The 22,644-nt window shown below is 41.2% G+C and overlaps 1 protein-coding gene across 2 annotated transcripts in view; it reads right to left on the bottom strand.

The window, feature by feature from the left end:
* Positions 1-22,644, bottom strand: part of SMARCC1 (SWI/SNF related, matrix associated, actin dependent regulator of chromatin subfamily c member 1) — a 196,702-nt gene that overhangs the window by 42,130 nt on the left and 131,928 nt on the right. For both annotated transcript variants that reach the window (XM_054481871.2, XM_054481874.2), the window contains 3 exons: positions 10,664-10,719; positions 7,962-8,076; positions 7,132-7,286 (listed from right to left, as the gene is read on the bottom strand). In XM_054481871.2, the coding sequence (XP_054337846.1) occupies positions 7,132-7,286; positions 7,962-8,076; positions 10,664-10,719 (326 nt within the window). The remainder of the gene's footprint in view (positions 1-7,131; positions 7,287-7,961; positions 8,077-10,663; positions 10,720-22,644) is intronic.

The raw sequence follows: 22,644 nt of genomic DNA, 5'->3' as shown, positions 1-22,644 counted from the left end.
CTTTCATTGAGCTTCTTAGGTCTGTAAGTTAAAGTTTTCATCAAATTTGGAAAGTTTTCACACAGCCAATATTTATTTTTATTCTGCCTACAACACTCTTTCCTTTCTGAAGCCCCATGTTTGGACGCTTACTTGTCCCACAATTTCCTAACCAAGCTCTTTATGACCTTTCAGCAATAACTGCCTCTGCTTTTGTTTTCTGCCTAGCTCATATCACTGTGCTGAAATATTTGTTTCTAACCACTGTCCCTAGTTTTAAACTAGTTTTCTGTGTCACCTCTACAAGTTCACCTCTCAGCTTCTTTGCATCATCATTACTGAAGCTACAAATCTAAGATCCCTCCAACTAGACAAAAAGGGATCCAAAAATTAAGGGCTTTGTTCTCATAACATCTTAACTAAGACTAGGCAAAAATTGGGGGCTTTGTTCTCAAAACATCTTAACTAAGACTAGGGCAAAAAGGGAACTATGTAGGCAAGAAAACATTGGTGTGGCTTTTGTCTAACGGGAATCACTTTTTTTTTTTTTTTTTTTGAGACAGAGTTTCACTCTGTCCCCAGGCTGGAATACAGTGGCGTGATCTCAGCTCACTGAAATCCCAGGTTCAAGTGATTCTCGTGCCTCAGCCTCCCAAGTAACTGGGCCTACAGGCACGTGCCACTATGACTGGCTTAATTTTTGTATTTTTAGTAGACATGGGGTTTCACCATGTTGGCCAGGCTGGTCTTGAACTCCTGACCACCCTCAAATGATCCGCCCACCTCAGCCTCCCAAAGTGGGGATTACATTTTAAACACAGAAATCCCATAAAGTTCTTAAAAAATTATAACACCTTGAACTGAAGTAGAAAGAACATAAACTGGGCCTACAACAAGTAGAATGCAGGCCAAGACAGGCAATCAGTGCAAAACTCTGCTAATTTTTTAATGGAAAAGGAAAAAGACTCAGAAGAAAAAACTGAAAGCCCAGAGGGCCAAGTCAAACTGTGGAGAACAATTCTGCGAGTAGGACTGGGCCCTGATGAAGGAACTGGAAATGTGTGCCTGGCTAGATTTCAAATTTGCCGTCAATTATGACTGCTCTGTGTCTCCAATTCAAACCCTCCTTGAACAGAGTGCAGTTAACCTTGATGTGTCTCACCCCTGTTATACTAGTCCAGAAAATCTTCAAATTATAGTATCAGCATTCAAGAAGTTGTAAATAGGAACCACTCCTAAAGAGCCTCATCTGTATGTGGACCTGATTTACATAAGATCCGAGACCTCCAACCTCAGCTTGATATCATAATGAGATAAAGAAAGCCATGAGAGATCTATTTTTCAGTGGGGGAAGGGTATACAATTTATGACAAGAGAGTAGACTGTGGAGGGTTAAGGTGGCACATCTTCTACCTTGAGCTGTGCTCTGTGTCCCCTTACCTTGAATTTGGACAGAACATTTGACCAGTAGAGTAGGGCAGAAATTATGCTGTGTCAGTTTGGGGTTCCAAGTCATAAGACACTGGCAGATCCTCCTTCTTGCTGCTTGTGACATTCTTCTCTCAAAGTTCTAAGCTTTGTAAAAAGTCCAACTACTCCTGAGATTACCTTACACCAGCTTCTTAGAAAGGATGTATAGAGAATGATGGTAGCCATCTCAGCCTAGGCATAGGCATACAAATGAAGTTGTCTCTGGCCCTCTATAATAGCCCAGCGATGAGGTAGTACTGAGTGACTCTAGTCAATGCGACATGGAGCACATTTTGCCAGCTAAGCCTGCCCCAGTTCCTCACTGCAATATCATGACAGATAATAAAATGACAGAGGTTTTAAATGACTAACTTCAAAGGTAGTTACATCGGTTACACAGCAATAAATAACTGAAACAGGAATATTGCTGATGCTCAGATTACGGATTCTTGAAAGGTCTGGCAACAGTGATGACCAGGGTGTTCCAAGCAGAAGCTACAGGGAGAGGCCCAACCTTTCACATATTGGCTTTATAGAGCCTGAGAAGAATGATGAGGCTTGGGATGGTGCCACAGAAGATATACGGCAGCAGTCCCCAACCTTTTTGGCAGCAGGCACCGGTTTCATGGAAGAGGGTGAAAGATAATTTTTCCACGGGGCAGGGTGGGGGTGGGGGGTGGTTTCAGGATGAAACTGTTACACTACAGATCATCAGACATTAGATTCTCATATGAAGCACACAACCTAGATCCCTCGCATGCACAGTTCACAAAAGGGTTTACACTCCTATGAGAATCTAATTCCGCCACTGATCTGACAGGAGGCAAAACTCAGGCAGTAATGCTTGCTATCACTTGCCCTGTCACTCACCTCCTGTTGTGTGGCCTAGCTCCTAACAGGCCACTGGGGTTGGGGACCCCTGATATATGGAACATAGGAGAAACAACCGGAGATAAATGATTAACGAGAAGCAATAATCCGGCTGGAATAGGGTTGAGGCCAATTTTGCATTACAAAGCATGAATTCCAACGAGTAGAACAGAAGTAGTTTCTATGTAGTCATACAAAAATGAAACTGAACAGGACTAACTGTAGGCAAAATGATCAAATGGGCTATTTTTTCCTGACACATTGAGAGGATTATTAAGGTATGGTAGCAACGATCAACATGCTTAGTGTAAATCAATTTCTATCAACCCTTGTCTGCTAATGCCTTGTTACTAAAGTATACAATGACAATTTTCACACCTCTGAAAGAGTTTCATGCTGGAAGCAGTGGCTGACACCGGTAATCCCAGGACACTGGGAGACTGAGGTGGGCAGATTCCTTGGCACCAGGAGTTTGAGACCAGCCTGGGCAACATAGGGAGACCCCGTCTCTACATAAAATTTTAAAATTAGCTGAGTGTGGTGGCACATGTCTGTGGAACCAGCTACTTGAGAGGCTGAGGTGAAAGGATCTCATTTGAGCACAGGACGTGGAGGCTACAGTGAGCTGTGATCACATCACTGCATTCTAGCCTGGGTGACAGAGCAAGACCCTGACAAAGCAAGCAAGCAAGCAAGAGAGTGAGAGAAAGAAAAAGAGAGAGAAGGAGAGAGAGAAGGAGAGAGAAAGAGAAAAAAGCAAGAATGCATGAAAGAGAAAGAGAGAAGGAGAGAGAGAAAGAAAAGAATGAGAAATTGCAGAAACAATGCATCAAGTCATGAGACATTTCTGGGGGGTAAGAGTCTTCCCGTTGTCCCAGAGCTAATACCCAATTACCACGTTGCCACGAATACAAACCTACTTTCGCCACTTTGAAAAACGTGTAAATGGGGTGGTTTGTAGAATAAATTCAAAGGAAATATCTGTGGTTTTAAGAAAATGTGATCTCTGCTTTCTTGGAAGAACTGAACCTACTATTGCTGACAAAAAGAGAACATGCTCTAATATGGGGGATTTATAGTTTATCCTGGCAATAGTTCTGGGGCCTTCCTTCTTCTCTAAGCCTGAAGACCCAGATAGAAAGGATCTAGAGCACCCAAACAATGGTACTTCTGCTTACACCCACACACCACTCCTTTAGTTGAGACAATTCACAGCTTGTCAGCAGGTGCAATGAAAAAATGGACATGCTCTTGAAGAACCTTTCAGGGGACAATAACAGAAGCCATAAAGCATGCCACCTCATTTGTTTAGGAGACAGACCTAGAACCTCTAATTATCACTCCACGTCAGTATGACAAAAGATTCTTAAGGAAAACTTTTAATAACAAAGCTGTTTATAGACACAGAAAAAGAAAATTAGAATAAGAGAAACTTGGATTGGCTATATAAGTTATATATTAATTATAGTAATTTAAGTGAATTCCTTACCCCCTTAATTACCATGTAGTATGAAAATGATTATGTGTGCTATCAAATTTATCAGATCCCAGCTGTAAGTGGCACTGAAGGGTTCACATGTACCAAGTCGTGCAGCATGAGCATTTGTACACTTTCATAACTCAGAGGGAAACCTAGGTATTTTGAGAATGAAGATACAAGCTCCTAGTAAATAGAAGGAAGAGTGACTGATGACAAGGGAGTGAAAGTTCAATGACCTGGAGAGAAATTCTTCTTTGGACACCTTTTAAATTTTGTATGGAATAGTGAAGGGGCAGGCCAAATGATCCATAAAAGTAGTTTCTCTGCAGTGAAGGAGTCAAGCTATTGTAAGATAATCAGTAGTGTATACCAGATAAATCTTTGTGCCCAAAGTTGCACACAGTAACAGCTACGAGGTCAGAGGAAAATATCATGAAGCATTTGTGAAACTTTAAAAAAAAAATTATTTTTTGTAGAGATAGAGTCTCACTATGCTGCCCAGGCTGGTCCTGAACTCCTGAGCAAAACTGATTCTCCTGCCTTGGCCTCCTAAAGTGCTGCAATTACAGGTGTGAGCCACTGCACCCAGCCTCGTGAAACTTTTAAAAGGTAATCTACCATTTTAGTTCTTCCTATGGCAACATATACTGAAGCATAGCACAGTGGTATCAAGAGGAGAAACTGGCCAGGTGAGGTGGCTCATACCTGTAATCCTGACACATTGAGAGGTCAAGGTGGGCAAATCTCTTGAGCCCAAGAGCTCCAGACCAGCCTGGGTAACATGGCAAAACCCAGTCTCTACAAAAAAATTTAAAGAGGAGAAATAATAGGAAGAAAAAACCATGCTCTGTAAGAAAAGAATGTCCGAAAAAGCTTAGATAGAGATAAAAGAATAAATTCTGTTTGGCAGAACTACAAGAAACAGTTCAGGAAGGACAGGTAAGAAATGAGGGTTGAGAACTAAGTAGGGTCCTGATTATAGAAAAATCCTAAATTCTCTATTAAAGAGTTTGAAATTGTAGCCAGAGAGAGATAGGGAGGTTACTGAAGAAAGTAACATGTTCCTATTTGCATTTTTAAAGATTTCTGCGCATAATGTAGGATTCCATTTATATGAAGTAAAAAAAAAAGGAGAAACTAATCTACCGTGTAATGAGGCAGACTACTGATTACTCTCCAGGGAAGGCAAAGTAACTGGAATAAGAGGAAGCTTCTGGAGGGGCTGGTAACATTGTTTACTGAAATGGATGCTTGTGACATGGGTGGGCTCAGTTTGTCAAAAATTCACAAAGGTGTAGGCTTAAGTATGTCCATTTATTTGAATGTGAGTTATACTTAAGAACAAGTTAAAAAGCAAAAAGATTACATTGGCTGCGGGTTAGAGAATGGGACTGAGGAGACAGGCAAAAGATTAAGGGATGCTGACCTGAGTGAGCAGTTGAACATTAGCAGGTGATTTAAAGCACCATGAAAAATTTGCTGGCTGAATAGCTACGGAAAATGAAGGAACCAGGAGTCAAAAATGAGCCGAGGTTGCAGGTTTGAAGACTGAGGAAGGGCACAAAGGAGAAAGCCCTCTCCACCTCTAGCTCCTCATTTATAATGCGAGAGGCCGGGCACGGTGTCTTATGCCTGTAATATCAGCACTTTGGGAGGCTGAGGCAGGTGAATCACCTGAGGTCAGGAGTTCGAGACCTGCCTGACCAATATGGTGAAACCCTGTCTCTACTAAAAATACAAAAGTTAGCTGGGTATAGTGGTGGATGCCTGTAATCCCAGCTACTTGGGAGGCTGAGACAGGAGAATTGCTGGAACCCAGGAGGTGGAGGTTGCAGTGAGCCAAGATCACACCACTGCACTACAGCCTGGGGGACAGAGTGAGACTGTCTCAAAAAAAAAAAAAAAAAAATATATATATATATATATATATATATATATAAAATGTGAGATACTATATATATAAAATGTGAGATACTATGACCACGATAATCCTTAAGGTCTCTAAAACATCTAATGACAGTATTACAGTAAGAACTTGAGCAGCTCAGAGACAAAGAGATGCCCAAACACTCCAGGGTAGCAGAAGACAGACTAAAAAAGATGTTTGCAATGAAAGTGCAAAACCAGACAAATGGTGAAAAAGAGTCAAGTTATATTAGCTGTCACTTAAGCAAGCATGTACCTCAAAACTTCCCAGAGGTGAGGGGGATGTAGGGGAGATAGAATAAAATTAGCTAAAGAATCAGACAGGAGATATCTTTCTGATTCTTTAGCTAATTTTAGTTATTAGGAAGTATTAGCTAGTTTTAGTTATTAGGAAAAGGGCAGGTAGTATAAATTTGTAGGACTTCCAGTTAGTATAATAACAATGATCAGCCGGAGTAACTGTCTGGGTTGACTGAGCATTTGCTGCGGCCTGTAAACACCTCCCTAACCTCCATTGTCTGTATCTATGTCAGATGGGTGGGCATTCAAAACAGTAATCTTGTAGTTTGAATTGGTTCATCACATCAGATTAAACACTTAGAGAAGTAGTTCACAGTAGCTGAATGATCTGGGGAATTAAAGATCATGAAAAAGCATCTTTATTAAAAGATCAAGAACAGTTCAAAATAAAATGATTAGCAATGTTCTAGTAATCACTGTTTCTTGAAATGTGGTATCCTATAATGGAAGGAAACTACCTCTGAAGTAGAATGAAGAACAGGGGAAAAGATTTTTAAAAACTTTACATATTCATGTTTAGAATTACTTAAAATGCTAAATTAACACAGAGAGGAAAATAACATTCTCATGTCTTCTTAAATATGCTCTGCAGCTAATACTATAAATAGAAAAAACCACCCCCAGAAAAGCTGGCAAATTCAAGAAGAAAAAGAGCTATTTTAGGGTCTCTCTCTCTCCTTTCAGTCTGTAAGATCAGGGTGAAGTATTTAGGCAAGGAAACAGGTTTTTGTCTTAAAAATCATAAATATTTCAATCTGGTAGAAATTATTGGAACAATAGTCCAAGATAAGTTCTGCAGGCAAATTAAAAACAAAATGATAATCAGTTCCTTAAAGAGACTTTAAAATTTGCCTTCAATCTCTGCAGTCTTTACAAGGCTAAATGGTACAATGAATGGAATGAAAAAAGTCACCCTTTAGACTGGATCTACTATTTCTATAACTCTCCTCCTGCCTGTGGATTTCTTAACCTAGAAATGCCATTCAAGCAAATAGTCATCTACTATTGGGAGCAAAGCTCTTTATACTAAATGTTCCCAATTAACTAAAAACAATACGACCATTCATGCCTTAAGAGAGCACTGGAAAAGGGCTGTCGGGACAAACCTTGGCTTTGGTAGCCGCTGAGGCAAGAGCAGCTGCTGCGGCTGTGGCAACATTTCCTTCGGAAATTTCATGTTCTACTTTCTTCTTCCCAGTATCACTTTCTCTTTCTTTACATGTATCAGTGAGTTCTTTGTTCTCTTCAGTCTCCTTTTCTTCTGAAAATATCAGAAAGCTTTATTACTAGCGTGCCCAGTCTCGAAAATCCATCTTTCTCCTTACCTCCACCACCATAACAAACTAGGACTGATGTGACAAAGAGATGTCAATGCCTTTTTCTTCTTTTTAAGAGTTCTGTTGAGCCACTCCATTCATTTAGGTTTGCCTCTATTGGGGACATATTTTCTAAACAGTACACTTGTTTTCCTATCATTTTGCTAAGTTCTATGTGGAGGTCCCTTGGATATATATATTTAAAGGAAAATTCAGGGGAACTAAGTCTAAGGCCAACATACTTGCTCATCAGTCAATGAAATGCTCTAGGAACTCTAGAGTCTGTAGGAAATCAGAAGCGGAGAACAGACTACTTCTCTAAGCCTGACAGGCATGATGGGGTGTATCAGCAACTGACACAGAAAATGAAATGGGAAGTCTGTGAGGTGACTTCAATACTGTTGAATAACTTTTTCTTCTACATGTTAAAAGCACAGAGAAAAAGTGTAGCCACCAGCATTAGTATTAGTACCTATGTGAATGAAACTCAATTACACAGTTATTGTTACATTAAGAAACAAACCCAAAATAAATGAGGAAATATTTCTATATAAACCACCTTCATTTCTCCAGTGCCTTTTACAGTTTTACATAATAATATCTGAGTTTCCTCAAATTACCTGATTTGGTATCCTCACTCACTTCACTATCCTGTTCCTTTTCACTATTTTTTTCATTTTCTCCATCTTGTGCTTTATCACCTTCATCCGTTTCATTTTCCATTTTATTTTCTGCCTGAAAGGGATACAAAACAAGAGGACAGGCAGTGAGCAAAAAAACCCTAGACCTTTTTATGAGTAATTATCTTAGACTAGCAAAAGGTTCCAATATTTTTGGCAAGAAGTAGACTAGATTCAAAAGTGACTTGTAGAGAACAGCTGGAAAAGAACTAATAAATTCCGAGCAATGCTTCTTAACACTTCAACACTTGAGTGCTCATAACATGTTCCTCCAAAGCACAGAGTCGCTGCCCTCTCTGCATACTCTGCTATAAAGCAAGGGTTACAACGCCCAGAGGAATGTGAAGGGAATTAACTGATATTATTTGTTGATTAAAAACAGGCCGGGCTGGGCGCAGTAGCTCACACCTGTAATCCCAGCAGTCTGGGAGGCCGAGGCAGGCAGATCACCTGAGGTCAGTAGTTTGAGATCAGCTGGCCAACACAGTGAAATCCTGTCTCTACTAAAAATACAAAAAAGAAATTAGCCGGGCATGGTGACGGGAACCTATAATCCCAGGTACTCGGGAGACTGAGGCAGGAGAATCCCTTGAATACCCGGGAGGCGGAGATTGCAGTGACCCAAGATCACACCATTGCACTCCAGCCTAGGCGGCAAGAGTGAGACTCCATCTCAAAAACAACCACCACCACAACAAAATGTGTGTGTGTGTGTGTGTGTGTGTGTGTGTGTGTGTGTGTGTGTACTTAATAATTACTGATTTATTTAAAGAATTAAGAGCATTTAAATGTCACACCATCAACAAAGAAGCAAGTTGAAATGCTGCTGGAAAAGTTAACAAAGTCTTTTAATACAGCCATCTGCTAATAATTTCAGGAAGAACCATGAGAGAACATCAGTGATCATGCTTTAGAAACTGAAAAAACCGCAACTATCACTGACTTCATGAGGCTATATTGTTTGCTTAGAGGCAGGGTCCCCCTATGTTGCCTAGGGTGGTTTCAAAGTCCTAGTCTCAAGTGATCCTCCAGCCTCCCAAGTGATCCTACAACCTTCCAAGTAGCTGGGACTACAAGTGTGAGACACCACACCCAGCTGAAACTCTTTTAGGAATTAAATGAAATAAAAAATGTGAAGTACAAATATCGTCTTTAGAATAATGCAGGAACTATAATCAATTTCATTATTACCCTCACCCTCCCCTTAACTATATACAATTTTAGAATACCACATATAATCAAGACCTTCAATCTTGGCTTATATATATTCACTCAAATTGTGACTGACTGCTCCCTATGTGCAGTAACAGTATTAGGAATACAACCCAGAGGCTGGGCGTGGTGGCTCATACCTGTAATCCCAACACTTTGGGAAGCCAAGATGGGTGGATCACCTGAGGTCAGGAGTTCCAGACCAGCCTGGCCAACATAGTGAAACCACGTCTCTACTAAAAATACAAAAATTAGCTGGATGTGGTGGTGCGTGGCTGTAATCCCAGCTACTTGGGAGGCTGAGGCAGAAGAATTGCTTGAACTCAGAAAACGGAGGTTGCAGTGAGCCAAGATTGCGCCACTGCATTCCAGCCTGTGTGACAGAGTGAGACTCTGTCTCAAAAAAAAAAGGAATACAAAGGCCCACATCCTGACCTTTGTAACCTCCTGTTCTGCCTCACCCATCATGCATTTACAGTCTCCTGTAGAGACTTTTACATTTACAGAAGAGAGACTGAGCCACTAACACACTGGCTACTTTGAAGCTCTTCACACACTGGCTTTAGTGTCTCTCCTCCCCAACTAGTGGGAATCTTTGATTTTCTAATCTCTATTTCAAACTTTATAGTTCTACCTACTCTTTAAAACCTACCTCATATGTCATCTTCTCATTCTTTTCTAAAGATTCTTCTGCAGGCAGTTAGCCCTCATAGGAAATCACTTTTCTGTTATTCTCTTCTGGCACAAGAATAGGACTCAAACCTTAAAATTCTATATTCACAAGAACCACAACTTTTTTTGTTGTTGTTGAGACAGAGTCTCACTCTGTCGCCCAGGATGGAGTGCAGTGGCGCGATCTCGGCTCACTGCAAGCTCCGTCTCTCCCGGGTTCATGCCATTCTCCTGCCTCAGCCTCCTGAGTAGCTGGGACTACAGGCGCCCACCACCACGCCCGGCTAATTTTTTTTGTATTTTTAGTAGAGATGGGGTTTCACCATGTTAGCCAGGATGGTCTCGATCTCTTGGCCTTGTGATCCGCCCACCACAGCCTCCCAAAGTGCTGGGATTACGGCATGAGCCACCGCGCCCGGCCAAGAACCACAACTTTTGTATTCATATTCCCAACTTGTGTATTCATGTTTCCTCTTCTTTTGTGGGAAATTCACATTCCTTCTTCTTCTAATACAATGAAATTAGATGTTTAAAATATAAAAGAAGAGGATAGGGAGTGAATACACCTTCTCCCCAGTGAACAAATGAAAAATGTCCTATATTATATCTTATGAGAACTATACCTTAAACCAGCAAAGTCCAAGTAGCTGATAGAATTATTTTAGAGTCCCCTAAGAGGGACTCAAAAACACCCAAAAAACAAACCATTATGGTCTGAAAGGCATGCTATCTGTGGTTTTACTGCTGTGAGACTTTACCTTTTCAGGCTGCTGACCATCAGGGTCGGCTTCCATTTTTTCCTCTTCAGCTCCTTCTACAAGTAAAAGAATAAGAACAAGTACTCCAATGTGGAAAAAGGTAAAAGCTATTGTTATACAGCTGTGAGGGTGTCTGAAATACAAATATATACAGTAATACATACGAATATCATAGCCATACAGTTGACAAAAGAAGTCAGGCACAAAACAACACACACTGTATGATAAAGTTCAAAAACAGGTGAAAAGTAATCTATGGTGTCAGCACTCAGAACAGTGGTTAACAGGCGGAAGGGGTGAGTTATACAGAAAGCAGATTCAGTTGGGAAAGGGGAGGTCCTAGGGTGCTGGTAACGCTCTGTTTCTAGGTCTGGAATTTGTAGAAATGAACTAGGCTGTCTGCTTAGGATTTTCGATTTTGTGTATGTATTAAAATATAAAGGCAAAATAAAAATAATTCATTATTATTTAACAGATGCCTGACAAGTATATATTTTGACTCAGGTACTGGGGAAACACTACTGACCCAGATATTCACTGAAATCTCAAGAGGATAACATTTTGGCTAGACAGGACACAAACCAGCACAGTATAACAGAGGCACATATCAATAAATTACATAAGAAAATTATTATTTCAAATATGAGAAAATTATTAATTTTCTATACTTTTAGGAACCTAATAAACTAATGTCAAACTGTATAAGCAGCCAGGCATGGCCACTCATGCCTGTAATCCCAGCACTCTGGGAGGCCGAGGCGGCTGGATCACGAGGTCAGGAGTTCGAGACCAGCCTGGCCAACCTGGTGAAACCCTGTTTCTACTAAAAATACAAAAAAATTAGCCAGGCGCGGTGGTGTGCACCTATAGCCCTAGCTACTCAGGAGTCTGAGGCAGGAGAATCACTTGAACCAAGGAGGCGGAGGCTGCAGTGAGCCAAGATTGCACCACTGCACTCCAGCCTGGGAGACAGAGTGAGACTACATCTCAAAACAAACCAACCAACCAACCAACCAACCAACCATATAAGCAAAAACTGAGAGTGGCAGGGAAGAAACAAAGACAAACATCATCATAAAGGATTTGAATACACCTCTCAATAAGATATAGAGCAGATATGAACACAAAAAGATGGTACATATGTACACATGCTGAATTCTACATCCACCAATTAGGCAATAATACACATTAATTTCAAGCTGACACAACATTTTAAAAATAGCGATCACAAATTAGGTCACAAAGTGAGTCCTCACAAATTTCAAATAACCACTACCATACAGATCAATTTCTCCAACCACAATGCAATGAAATTAGATGTTTAAAATATAACAATAAACTTCTCTATGCATGGAAACTTAATTGTGGGAAGTAAAAGTAGTAATTACAGAGAACGTAAAGCCTTAGGCTTAAATCAGAAAAGAAATAAAGGCTCAAAGTATATGAGCTCCATGTCCTTTATGAGATAGTGGAAAAAGAAAACAATATAGAAGGTAGGGATGGAAAAAAAGAAAACAGAAAAAAAATACACTGGAGATTTAGAAAAATATACACGAGAATTAATATTCCCAAACATTGGTTCTTTCAAATGATGAATAAAAATGATAAATATAACTGATCAAGAAAAGAGAGAGATAACATAAACAAACTATATGAGGAATGGATGAAAGATCATGACAGAACAAGGTCAAAAAGGAAGTGATAGTATATTCTGAAAAATTTTATTCCAAGTAAAATTTAAAAATTAGATCAAATGGGAAAATTACTAAAAATTTATTTTTATCAAACTGATTCCAGAAGAAAAAGAAGTCCTGAATTGTCTTTACATTAGTTAGAAAAACTGAAATAACTATAAAACTTAAAAATACACAGGTCCAGATGTTTTATACTGGGAAATTCTACCAAACTCTTAGGGAAAAAATGATTACAGTCTTACATAATATTTCCTAGAGAATAGAAAAAGAGGGAATTCCCCTACCTCAGTCTGTGATACCAGTATAACTTTGATTCACAAATCAAACAGGGAGAACGGATAAGAAATATTAGAGGACATTAGGCTAAATCTCATTTGTAATCACAAATGAAAAACTAAGCAAATTATATAAAAACAGAATAGAGCAATATGTTAAAAAAGAAAATCTATACTAGACAGAGTAATATCAAGGATGACTTAATATTAGTACTCTACAAACCTATTTAATTAAATGCATTGAAAAGTATCTGACAAAACTCAGGACTGTCCATTATAAACTCCTGGAAAATCAAGGCTACATGGAAGGTTCCTGATCTCCAAAAGGCTGTTCTCAAAAATCCTACAACAAATAACATTCTTCACTGAAAGATGCCAACAGTATTCTCTATATAAAATTAAGAGCAAGATAAGAATACAAATATTACTATTTCCCTTCAATATTGTCATACAGGCCAAAGCCAACACAGTCAATTAAGAAAAAGAAATTAGGCTGGCCGTGGTGGCTCATGCCTGTAATCCTAGCACTTTGGGAGGCCAAGATGGGTGAATCACTTGAGTCAAGGAGTTTGAGACCAGCCTGGGCAACACTGTGAAACCCCGTGTCCACAAACTATACAAAAACGAGCCAGGCATGGTGATGAGCACCTGGTCTCAACTACTCAGGAGGCTGAGGGAAGAGGATCGCGTGAGCCTGGGAGGTCAAGACTGAAGTGAGCTGAGACCTTGCCACTGCACTCCAGCCTGGATGACAGAGTGATACCCTATTTCAAAGGAAAAAAGAAGGAATAAAAGGAAAGCTGAAAAGAAAATAGTTAAAATGTGCACAGAGTAAAACGGTCTACATACAAAAATCTGCAGAAAATTTATTAGAAATAATGATACGGTTTAGGAAGGTAGTGAGCTATAAAACTACCATAAAAAACCAACTGCTACATTTTGATATGTTAACAAAAAAAATCTAGATAAAGACACGTGAAAAAATAAAACTTGAATGTTATCTTAAACAAGACACAAAAAGCATTTAGGATAAAAATGACAAACATCACTTTTTAAAAATTACTTTTATGTATATTTTTAAGAGAAATGGTCTCTGTAATGCAGGTTGAAGTGCAGTGGCGAGATCATAGATCACTGCAGCCTCAAACTCCTGGGCTTAACTGATCCACCCACCTCAGCCTCTTGAGTAGCTGGGATTACAGGCGTGCACCACTGTGTCTGGCTAATTTTGTTTATTTGATAGAGATGGTGGTTTCACTAAAATGCTCAGGCTAGTCTTAACTCCTAGCCCTAAGCGATCCAACCGCTTCTCCCTCTCAAAGTGCTGGAATTACAGATGTGAGCTATCACATCCATCCCTGAAACATATAACTATTAAAATCAAGGACTTCTCCTCTTCATTAAAAGACTCCAAAAAAAAGAAGAAAGAAGTAGCAAAATGGAAGAAAATATGTAGTGTAGTAACTTGCAAAAGATTAGTACATAAGATCTATAAAGAAAAAGGCAAATACTATACAAAAGTAAGCAAGTCAGGAAGAGTTGCTTTACAGAAGTACATATATCCAATAAATATAAGAAAAGATACTAGGTTTTGCCCAGTGCAGTGGCTCAGACCTGTAATCCCAACACTTTGGGAGGCCAAGGCAGGCGGATCACTTGAGGTCAGGAGTTCGAGGTCAGCCTGGCCAACATGGTGAAACCCCGTCTCTACTAAAAGTACAAAAATTAGTTGGATGTGGTGGCGCATGCTAGTAATCCCAGCTACTCAGGAGGCTGAGGCAGGAGAATGGCTTGAACCCGGGTGGTAGAGGTTGCAGTGAGCCGAGATTGCGCCACTGCACTCCAGCCTGGGCAACAGCGCGAGACTTTGTCCCCCCCCCCCCCAAAAAAACACCTAATAGAAGACCACAATGAAATGTCATTTTACGCTTGCTAGATCAGCAGAGAGTCTAACACCAGGAAGGACTGGATCAAGTGTTGCTGCCTGAAATGTAAAATAGTACATACGCTTTGGGAAAAAAACTGAAATTTCCAGGCCACGTTTGGTGGCTCATGCCTATAATCCCAGCAATTTGGGAGGCAGAGGCAGGAGGATCACCTGAGTCCAGGAGTTTGAGACCACTCTAGGCAACATTGTCAGACTCTGTCTGTATCAAAAAACGAACAAACAAACAAACAAACAAAAAGCAATTAGCCATGCATGATGGTGCACGCCTGTAGTCCCAGCTACTCAGGAGGATTGCTGAGCCTGGGAAGTTGAGGCTGCAGAGAGCTGTGATCACACCACTGTACTTCAGTTTGGGTGGCAGAGCAAGACCCTGTCTGAAAGCAAGCAAAGAAACAAAAAACTGGAATTTCCTAAAATATTGTTACTCATAGAACCTGTCCACAACAAAATAAGGAGTTGAGCAAGAAGTGTTCAAAGTTCAATATTCAAGAATGTTCACTACTCTTCCTTCACTGACAAATTCATCTGATGAAAAAGTGACAAATGATATAGACAGCAAGCTTAGTGATACAAGCTCCTTATCTTGGCATGTCGGCTGGTTGACCAATCACTTTTTGAGTAGCCCTGCATCTAAGGGAAATCCTGTGTATGTGCACTGTGAGGCATATACAAGACAGTACATGCATGTGTAACATAGAAACCACTGGATACAACCCAAACTGCTCATTCAATAATAGAATGGATAATTAAACTGGATTAGAATCACACAAGAGGATTTTACAGCAGTGAAAATAAATGGCTACATGCATAATGTAACCATATGAATACATCTTAAAAACATAATATGGAGTGAACAAAACAGAAAAAAAAAAGCAAGTCTCGGAAGTCTGACATGGTCATTTAGAGGTCCAAGAAAAAAATAAAGTCTGAATATACCATGTTTTATAAACTTTAAAAACAAAATTACATGTCACACAGTGCTTAAGTACATTTATGTTTGTGATAAAAGTTATTTTCACAGTATTTAGAATGATTCAAACTTCAAGATGCTTAGTGTTGGGAAAGGGAAAGTGAGAGAAGATATGGAAGGAACAGAATGATTCAAATTATTGGTAATGTTCTAATACTTGGTTCAAATGAAATACATAACCCATTAAGACACACTGTAATATAATAATGAAGAGAGCTGAACAAAAAACTAAACAACTAAATGCAGATGGGATTATAAAAAACCCCAAAATGCAAGGCATGGGAGGCTCACGCCTATAATCTCAGCACTTTGGAAGGCTGGTGTGGGAGGACTGTGGCCAGCAATTCAAGACCAGCCTGAGCAACAAAGTGAGATTCCATATCTACAAAAAAATTAAAAATTAGCTGGGCATGGTGATACGGTGGTCCTGGCTCCTTGGGAGGCCGAGGAAAAGGGACTGCTTGAGCCTAGAAGTGCAAGGCTAAAGTGAGAAATGATCACCACTGCACTCCAGCCTGGGTGACAGGAGACCTTGTCTCTAAACAAATAAAAATTAAGGCTGGGCGCAGTAGCTCATGCCTGTAATGTCCAGTACTTTCGGAGGCAGGGGTAGGAAGACAGCTTGAGGTCAAGAGTTCGAGACCAGCCTGGTCAATATAGTAAAAGCCCACCTCTACACAGAAAAAAAATAAAATAAAAAACAAAATTAGCTGAGCACAGTGGCATACACCTGTAGTCCCAGGTACTTGGGAGGCTGAAGCAGGAGGATCACTTGGGCCTAGGTGTTTGAGACTGCAGCAATAAGCTATGATTGTACCTCTGCACTCCCGCCTAGGTGACAGAACAAGACACTGTCTCAAAAGAAAAAAAAAAATTTTTTTTTTTTTTGAGCTGGAGTCTCGCTCTATCACCCAGGCGGGAGTGCAGTAACATGCTCCCAGCTCACTGCAACCTCTGTCTCCCAGGTTCAAGCGATTCTCATGCCTCAGCTTCCAGAGTAGCTGGGATTACAGGTGTCAGCCACCAGGCCTCGTTAATTTTTGTATTTTTAGTAGAGACAGGGTTTCATCAGGTTGGCCAGGCTGGTCTCGAACTCCTGAGCTCAAGTGATCTGCCCGCCTCGGCCTTCAAAAGTGCTAGGATTATCAGCATGAGCCACCGTGCCCAGCCAAGAATAACTTTTTTAAAAACTAAAAATTTTAAAAGGTTGGTTTTATGCAAATAGGAAATGAGGATGAAAGATTAATTTCTGTATTTCTCAGTATCTTTATTAACTGTATCATCCTCTTGGTATTCCATGAAATGGCAAGGTGGGGGAGTCAACCCAATCTTGACTTTCTTCACTCTCTCATCTTCCAATAGCAATTAGTCAATAATTTCTATCAACTCTATCAGTGAAAATATCTCAGACTGGGCGTGGTGGTTCACTAGAGCCTAGGAGTTTGAGAATAGCCTGCGTAACAAAGTGAGACACTGTCTCTACAAAAAATTAGCTGGACGTGGTGGTGCATGCCTATGGTTCCAGCTACAAAGGAGGCTGTGAAAGAAGGTTGCTTGATCCCAGAAGGTCTCTTGATCCTAGGTCAAGCCTGCACTGAGCTGTGTTCATGCCACTGCACTTTAGCCTGGGTGACAGAGTGAGACCCTGTCTCCAAAAAAAAAAAAAGCAACCCTCAAATATGCAACCCCACAGTGAGTATGAGCAGACATTAGATGAAGATAAAGGTTCAATCTTCTTAAAATGAGTAAAATTGAAGTTAAATAAAACTGAAATAAAAATTACAGGCTACCTGGGAGGCTGAGAAGGCAGGAGGATGGCTTGGGCCTAAGAGTTTGAGGGTACAGCGGGGTATCATTGTGCCACTACCCTCCACACTGGGTGACAGAGTAAGATCTTGTTTATTAAAAACAAACAAAACCCCCAAACTTCATGTTACTTTTAAAATTTCTTTCTAATCCCATGACAGACTAAGCATAAATTACTTGTAAATAAATATGAATTAGGTCACCTTGACTGAGTTGGCTCAGAGACTGAATAAGTATAATGTGGGAGAAACGCAATATGATTTTTTGTCTCGCAAAGATATCTGCTTTTGAAATGACTACACACCATCTGTAGGTCCACATTCCAAAAAGATGACACACCCACTTTCTGTATTGGTAAGGCAAGCCAAATTTGAAATCAATTCTTTAATTAGCTATGGTTCCAAGATGAAGTTACATAATATTGATATCTATATGATAATAGTACAGATAGAGACAGACTCTCTGTAAGTGGAAAAATCCAGAGACAATGCTCAGGCGTTTGTTTTTGTTTTTTAAGATGGGGTCCCGCTATGTTGCTCGGACCTGGCTCAGACTTTTAAGGTGATGTCTGTTAAGAATTTAATGGTAGGGCCAGGTGTGGTGGCTCACACCTGTAACCCCAGCACTTTGGGAGGCCGAGGTGTGAGGGTCGCTTGAGCCCAGGAGTTCAAGAACAGCCTGGGCAACAGAGCAAGACCCTGTCTCTAATAAAGATAAAATAAATAATTTAATAGTTTGTTGTGCATTTCTCAAGATGCTATGTGGAACAGTATGTAAAGCAATTTCTATTCCACAAAATATTTGTTTAAATCTCCTATATCTCTTGAAAAAAGAAAAAGTCTCTCTTTGGTCTAAATTCTGGTCTGAATCATAAACCCTTAGGAGGCCGCAGCCTCTCCATGTATCTCATGTCATTTTGTTATTGTTGATAAACCAACAGGTTAAAAATCCTTCCCCAAAAATGTGTAATCTGACCCATGTCTGCAGCATTAAAAGAGGATTAAACGACTTAAACAAGAAGGCATATAACTTAAACTAGTGGGTCACATGCCAAAGTCATTCCAGTAATAACATGGTTAGCAAAAACAGTATGAAGAAAGGTCTAGTAACTATTTCCTAACAGGTTGAAAGAACTGGGGGAGGCATATTGGAGAAGAGATTTAAATGTTTGCCACATAGCTGCCTTTAATATAAGTGTGTAATAATCATGAATTACAACTATTTGCAGGAACCACCCTCCATTTTCTGCACTTCATTTGTAAACTGCCAGCAGTTATTTTCAAAAACAGACTGAATCATGCTACTTCTATTGTCTGATGACTTCCCAATGTCTGCAAGGTAACAACCCTTCAAAATCAATCCCATAGCCATCTCGAGCTGCATGCACTTGACCAGAGTACCTGCTCCCCACAGACCTCTTGACATTCATTCCAGAATATGCCACCTACCTTCATTTTTTCCTTATTTGTTCCTGTATAAAATATCACATTGTTTGTGAAGACTTCCCTAATGGACCCAAGCAAAACTGATTGTGTTTCTTCTGCATGAGCCTCCACTTAAAGTCAAAACTATTTTCATAATAACACTAAGATGTTATTTGCCTTTTCGTTCTCATTCTCACACAGATTTAGAGTCTGACACTTTAGAGGCTGCATGATGCACAATGAAATGATCGGTCAGACAGCGAAAAGAATGCACTCCTGAATTCTTTCAAAAGTTCCTCAGTCTTGAGCGCCTCTGCCTGGCTGCCACCCCGTCTAGGAAGAAGTGAGGAGCGCCTCTGCCCGGCCGCCCCATCTGGGAAGAGAGGAGCGCCTCTACCCGGCCGCCCCGTCTGGGAAGTGAGAAGCGCCTCTGCCCGGCCGCCCCGTCTGGGAAGTGAGGGGCGCCTCTGCCCGGCCGCCCCCTCTGGGAAGTGAGGAGCGCCTCTGCCCGGCCATCCCGTCTGGGAAGTGAGGAGCGCCTCTGCCCGGCCCTCCATCGTCTGGGAGGTGAGGAGCGCCTCTGCCCGGCCGCCCTGTCTGGGAAGTGAGGAGCGTCTCTGCCCGGCCGCCCCGTCTGGGAAGTGAGGAGCGCCTCTGCCCGGCCGCCCCGTCTGGGAAGTGAGGAACGCCTCTGCCCGGCCGCCCCGTCTGGGAGGTGAGGAGCGCCTCTGCCCGGCCGCCCCCTCTGGGAAGTGAGGAGTGCCTCTGCCTGGCCGCCACCCCGTCTGGGAGGAAGTGAGGAGCGCCTCTGCCCGGCCGCCCCATCTGGGAGGTGAGGAGCGCCTCTGCCCGGCCGCCCCGTCTGGGAGGTGAGGAGCGCCTCTACCCGGCCGCCCATCGTCTGGGAAGTGAGGAGCGTCTCTGCCCGGCCGCCCCGTCTGGGAAGTGAGGAGCGCCTCTGCCAGGCCGCCCCGTCTGGGAGGCGAGGAGTGCCTCTGCCCGGCCGCCCTGTCTGGGAGGTGTACCCAACAGCTCCGAAGAGACAGCGACCATGGGGAGCGGGCCATGAGGACGATGGCGGTTTTGTTGAAAAGAAGGGGGGGACATGTGGGGAAAGGAAGGAGAGATCAGATTGTTGCTGTGTCTGTGTAGAAAGAGGTGGGCATAGGAGACTCCATTTTGTTCTGACTAGGAGAAATTCTTCTGCCTTGGGATGCTGTTGATCTATGGCCTTTCCCCCAGCCCCGTGCTCTCTGAAACATGTGCTGTGTCAACTCAGGGTTAAATGGATTAAGGGCGGTGCAAGATGTGCTTTGTTAAACAGATGCTTGAAGGCAGCATGCTCTTTAAGAGTCATCACCACTCCCTAATCTCAAGTACCCAGGGACACAAACTCTGCAGAAGGCCGCAGGGACCTCTGCCTAGGAAAACCAGAGACCTCTGTTCATGTGTTTATCTCCTGACCTTCTCTCCACTATTATCCTATGACCCTGCCACATCCCCCTCTCCGAGAAACACCCAAGAATGATCAATAAATACTTAATAAAAAAAAAAAAAGTTCCTCAGTCTTGATTTATATTACAGATGGTACCTGACTTATAGTGATTTGACTCATGGTATTTCAGCTTTACAATGGTGCAAAAGCGATATGCTTTCTATTGAAACCATAATCTGAATATCCATATGATCATTCTGCTTTTCATTTTTGATGTAATATTCAATAAATTATATGAGACATTCAATACGTTAGCAAGCTTTGTGTTACATGATTTTGACCAACTGTAGGCTAATGTAGATGTTCTGAGCATGCTGAAGGTAGACTAGGCTAAGTTACGTTTGGTAGGTTAGGTGTATTAAATGTATTTTCGACATATTTTCAACTTACAATGAGTTTATCAGAATGTGATCCCATTGAAAGCCAAGAACCATCTGTATAGCAAACATCAACAGACATAATCCACATAAACTGAAGCATTTGGGGTTCTCCTGGATATCTTTTAAGAGTATAAAGGAGTCCTGAGGCCAAAAACTTGGGAGAACTTACAGTCTCATAGATTTCTGTCTTGTCAAGAACAGAATGAAGCACATGGCAGGAACCCAGTCAATACTTATGTGAGACTGATCACGTCATTCCCTATATTTAACTGCAAGGGTTCCACAAAGCCAGCAATACACAGCCCAAGCTCACAACCTTTGGCATCACAATCTCTATAATCTAGCTACAACCGACCTTTGTAGGCTATTCTTTCCATGTCCTTATTTGAACTTTGTATTGTGGCCAATCTAGTTTATTTCCCATTCTCTGAATAACTTTCCACTTCTGTTTCTGTGACTTCAATCACACTGTTTTACAAAATCAAATACTTTCTTGAATCTGCTCACTGATATTCTAAACCTCTTTTACTTTTTTTTGAGACAGAGTCTCACTCTGTTGCCCAGGCTGGAATGCAGTGGCATGACCTCGGCTCAGTGCAGCCTTTGCCTCCTGGGTTCAAGTGATTCTTATGCCTCAGCCTCCCGGGTTCAAGTGATTCTTATGCCTCAGCCTCCCAAACAGCTGAGATTACAGGGATGCGCCACCACACCCAGCTAATTTTTGTATTTTTAGTAGAGACACGGTTTCACCATGTTGCGCAGGCTGGTCTCGAACCCCTGACTTGAGGTGATCTGTGTGCCTCAACCTCCCAAAAGTGCTGGAATTACAGGCATGAGCCACCGCACCCAGCCTTATAAACCTCTTTTTCTATGTTCAGCTCAAATACTACTTTTTTTTGTGACGCATTCCTCCATGAAAAATTACATGTCCCCTTGTAAGAATTCATTTTTTTTATTTTTTAACAGACAGAGTCTTGTTCTGTCACCCAGGATGAAGTACAGTGGCACAATGAGAACTCACTGCAGCCTCGAACTTCTGGGCTTAAGCGATCCTTCCATCTCTGCCTCCCAAGTAGCTGGGACAACAAGTGTGCATCACCATATCTGGCTAGCTTTTCTATCTTTTCTGTAGAGACGAGGTCTCACTATAGTATGTTGCCTAGACTAGTCTCAAACTCCTTAGCCCAAATGATTCTCCCACCTCAGCTTCCCAAAGTGGTGGGATTACAGTCATGAGCCACCACAGCTGGCTCCTGTGTAATAATTCTTATAGCCCTTCCTATGTAGAGTCTTCCATGAACAAATAATACTATACTTCACTCTATCGCCAACCCCCCAAATGCTAAAATTATTTTTTTCATGTATGTGTAGCACAAAAAATAGCTTCAATTAGTAGAGGGTATTATCTGTATGTCGCATGACATGACTTGCCCACAGCAAGGGGTATATCTCAAATATCCAAAATGCCTGATTTGATTAAACAATCCCCCAAAGGCAGACAGTTATATTTTGTAATAAAAGCCAATTTCTTCCTGAAAATATACATCCTACTACCTAATAAATATGAGCCATTAGGAAAGTCACGTAAACCCTAGTCAGTCCTTTGAAATTAAATGTCCAATTATGAGCTATTCGGAAGTTTGAGTCTATATTTCAATGTTTTTACTATACTTGAAAGAGCCTTTTAAATATAACAAAGAGAAAAAGAGAAGCCCATTCCACATGATGTAAGTCTGATGATCAAATATGGTTCCACATTTTTTTTACATGCATTGCCCTAGGGTGTTTTCACACATGGTGTTTTAGAAGTGCCTGACTTTAAAAATAATGTTATGGAAATCCTCATGGTGAGAAGAGCGAGGCTACTTATAAGATATGAATAGCATCTGAGGCGAGAATTCTAACAGTCATTTCTGGGCTGTATGTTCTTAGAAAGTTACTTCTTCAGTATTATTTATTTCAGGATTATCTTAATCTCATAATGGTCTA

The sequence above is a fragment of the Pongo pygmaeus genome, chromosome 2, assembly GCF_028885625.2.
Source record: "Pongo pygmaeus isolate AG05252 chromosome 2, NHGRI_mPonPyg2-v2.0_pri, whole genome shotgun sequence".
In the NCBI taxonomy this organism is placed as follows: Eukaryota; Metazoa; Chordata; class Mammalia; order Primates; family Hominidae; genus Pongo; species Pongo pygmaeus.
Note: the sequence above shows the minus strand (reverse complement) of the source record. Positions and strands in the feature narration are given on the sequence as shown.